This window comes from Vigna unguiculata, chromosome 8, assembly GCF_004118075.2.
Source record: "Vigna unguiculata cultivar IT97K-499-35 chromosome 8, ASM411807v1, whole genome shotgun sequence".
NCBI lineage: Eukaryota > Viridiplantae > Streptophyta > Magnoliopsida > Fabales > Fabaceae > Vigna > Vigna unguiculata.
In genome coordinates this window covers 25,487,819-25,490,552 of record NC_040286.1, presented here as the reverse complement: position 1 = coordinate 25,490,552, position 2,734 = coordinate 25,487,819, and the positions used below count along the sequence as shown (strand labels likewise).

The window sequence follows — 2,734 nt, the reverse complement described above, 5'->3', positions numbered from 1 at the left end:
AGAGTACTGCTTTTATATTATATATACTATTTTAAATTAATTAATAAATATAAAAATTTCTACCTTTTTGTAGTGTTTTAATAGCTTTGAGTTTTGTCTTCCTAAATTTTTTCTTTAATTTCATTCCTCGAAATGGATAAGGTCAGTCCTTTGAAAATATATATTTGTTATTTATCATAAAATGGATCTTAATAGTGACACTAAACTTTAAAAACAAAAACTTCAAAGAATTTACAAAAAATAAATAAAAATTCTCTCACATGTACTTAAAATAATAATTTCAATTTTTATGCAAATAAAATAAAAAGAACCAAAATTTAAACTCATTCATTTTATAATTACTATAATGAAAAATATTTATATTGAGATTAAGATAAAAATTAATATCTAATCAATTCATATATTTTAAATTACATCAGTATCTTCTAAAATTTTCAGGAATTACATTGACAGTCAAGTTTCTTTAAAATTTGACATAACCCTCTTCTTGATTTTAGAAATATTATATTGACTCTTTTTCTACATTAAACATATATCTCTTTAAATTTTAATAACATGTTTTACATGTACCTAACGAAGGTTAGTTATTAATATCTTGCTGTAATTTACTCTGTTAGTTATTTTAAGAAATAAATTAAGATTCCAAATAAAACAGAAAAGAAAAAAAGAATGATAACCCTCCGAGGAATCTTACAAATCATTCTTCTCTTACACACACAGTTTACAAACCCAAATACTCTATCCACACACCCCTTATTCCTTTTCACACCATCGTCTTGCAGTTGGAGATGAGCGGGTCCCACATCGCCGGCAGCAAAAATTTCCGCCCGCGCACCCCGACGGCGTTGTAGCTAGCCCCCGTCGTCTTGTCCACCTGAACATTCCCGGGGTAGCCCGGATACGCCCCCTTCCCAAAGATTCCGGTGCACGCCGACACCGCCTCCAGCGGCGCGCTCGGCGGCCCCTGGTAGTACCCATCCTCGAACGGGTTCGTCACCAACCCCGCGAGAACCGTGGCCAAATTTATCACCATGCCGTCAACGCCAACGTCTACGTTGGGCGCCACTAACGGCGGCGTTTGCGGACCGTAAATGGGTTGGTGGAAGGGCCACGCGCACTGCCCCGGACACTGCGTGATTGGGTTCCCCACCCAGGCGTACGCCACCCTCTCGCCGTCTTTCCTCTTCCCCCACCCGTGGGTCCCACACTGGTTTATGCAGAAGTCCTCCACCGCCACGTCAGCGGATGTCATGATCACGTGCACCACGTGAGCCTCGGAGTTCGCCTTGGACGCCAACGCGAGTAGTTTGTCCGTGTTCAGCGACTTCCCGAGGGAGTAGTTTCCGTCGAGGCTTTGGCTCCCGACGACGAGGGTGCAGGGACCTCCTCTGTAGCTCGCGGTGGTTCGCCACCACGAAGACACGGAAGAAGGGGTACGAGACGATGACGTGGAGCTCAGCGATTGGACAAAGTCGATGAGTATGGAGCGTTGCGTGGAGGTGAATGTGCCGTACCAGAAAAAATGGAGGGTGATGTTACCCTTGAGGAGGGTACCTTTGTGGTACTCTAACACAAGTGGCTGGTTCTGAACCAAAGCTAACATGCGGTTAGAGGCACGAGAAGTTGCATTGGAAAGATTTGGAACGTAGCATGTTGAGAGGAGGAAGAAGAGGAAAAAGGAAAATGGGTTGAGAAGAGCCATTTTAGTGTTGTTGTGAGGATTTGGGGGTTTGAGAAAGGGTTTGTGTTGTTTATATAGGTACGAAGAAGATGGAGTGTGATTTGATTTTGGATATGGTTTTGTTTTGTGTTATGTTAGTTAATAGAAAGCGTGTTTTTTTAAGCACCACTGTCTCTGTCAGCTGCTAATATATCCTTCTACGTGCATGCTTTATCTTCTGGTACATATTGTCATGTAATAATTAAATAGTTAATGTTTCGATGGAGATTTTAGAGCAACACTATCGACCCTTTTCTATTATAAATATCTCTTTAACGTAAATAAATATGCTATATAAATATGTATTGCCATGTAATGGTTAATTAATGGTTAGATGGATATTTTAGATAAATGATACACCAACACTTTTCTGTCATAATATCTCCTTAACACGAATTATCTTTTTGTGTTGCGTGTTTGGTTTTGGATTATAAGTGGTTGTAGAAAAAGAGTGAAAACGTGAAATTTAATAAAAATGGATTAATTTAGTTGGTTTTGATATGTTAGACGATGGAAATTTGAGTCTAAGTCTTTGGTAATGTGGAAGAGAGAGAGAGAGAGAGGGAGAGGAGGAAAGGAAAGAAGAGAAATGGGAGAAAGTATAGTGGTTAGTTGGAGTGAAGGATGAAGAAAAAGAAGAGAAATTTGGTGGTGGGTTCCAGTTATATTTTCCATTAAAAATGCAAAGAAAAATTAGAAAGTTTGTTATGTAATTAAAATGTTATGGATTGAAATGTATTTTTAGACTTTTATGACACTCATAATTAATAATGCTTTTTTGTAAATTCACTCTTTTTATTACGAATAATGAAAATAAAATTTTTTATAAAAAATTATACTGATAAACAAAACAATACTTTTTTTTTTCAATTAAAAAGTAACTTTTTATGTATTTTTCACGCATTTATCTTTTATTTCATATTTTTTTCTTTGTCAAACAAAATATAAAATCACCACTTTAATTTGATTTAGTATTATTTTTTAAAATTAGTAAAATATTTTTAAAAAGGAGAC

At 36.7% G+C, this 2,734-nt stretch overlaps 1 protein-coding gene across 1 annotated transcript; it reads right to left on the bottom strand.

The window, feature by feature from the left end:
* Positions 1-580: 580 nt before the first annotated feature.
* Positions 581-1,756, bottom strand: LOC114194005 (protein EXORDIUM-like 2). The gene has a single exon (XM_028084029.1). The coding sequence runs from the start codon at positions 1,700-1,702 to the stop codon at positions 764-766; it is 939 nt and encodes a 312-aa protein (XP_027939830.1). The 5' UTR covers positions 1,703-1,756; the 3' UTR covers positions 581-763.
* Positions 1,757-2,734: the final 978 nt, after the last annotated feature.

Excerpts from the sequence above, each read along its gene's own strand:
- LOC114194005 (XM_028084029.1), bottom strand. The coding sequence starts at position 1,702 with ATGGCTCTTCTCAACCCATTTTCCTTTTTCCTCTTCTTCCTCCTCTCA.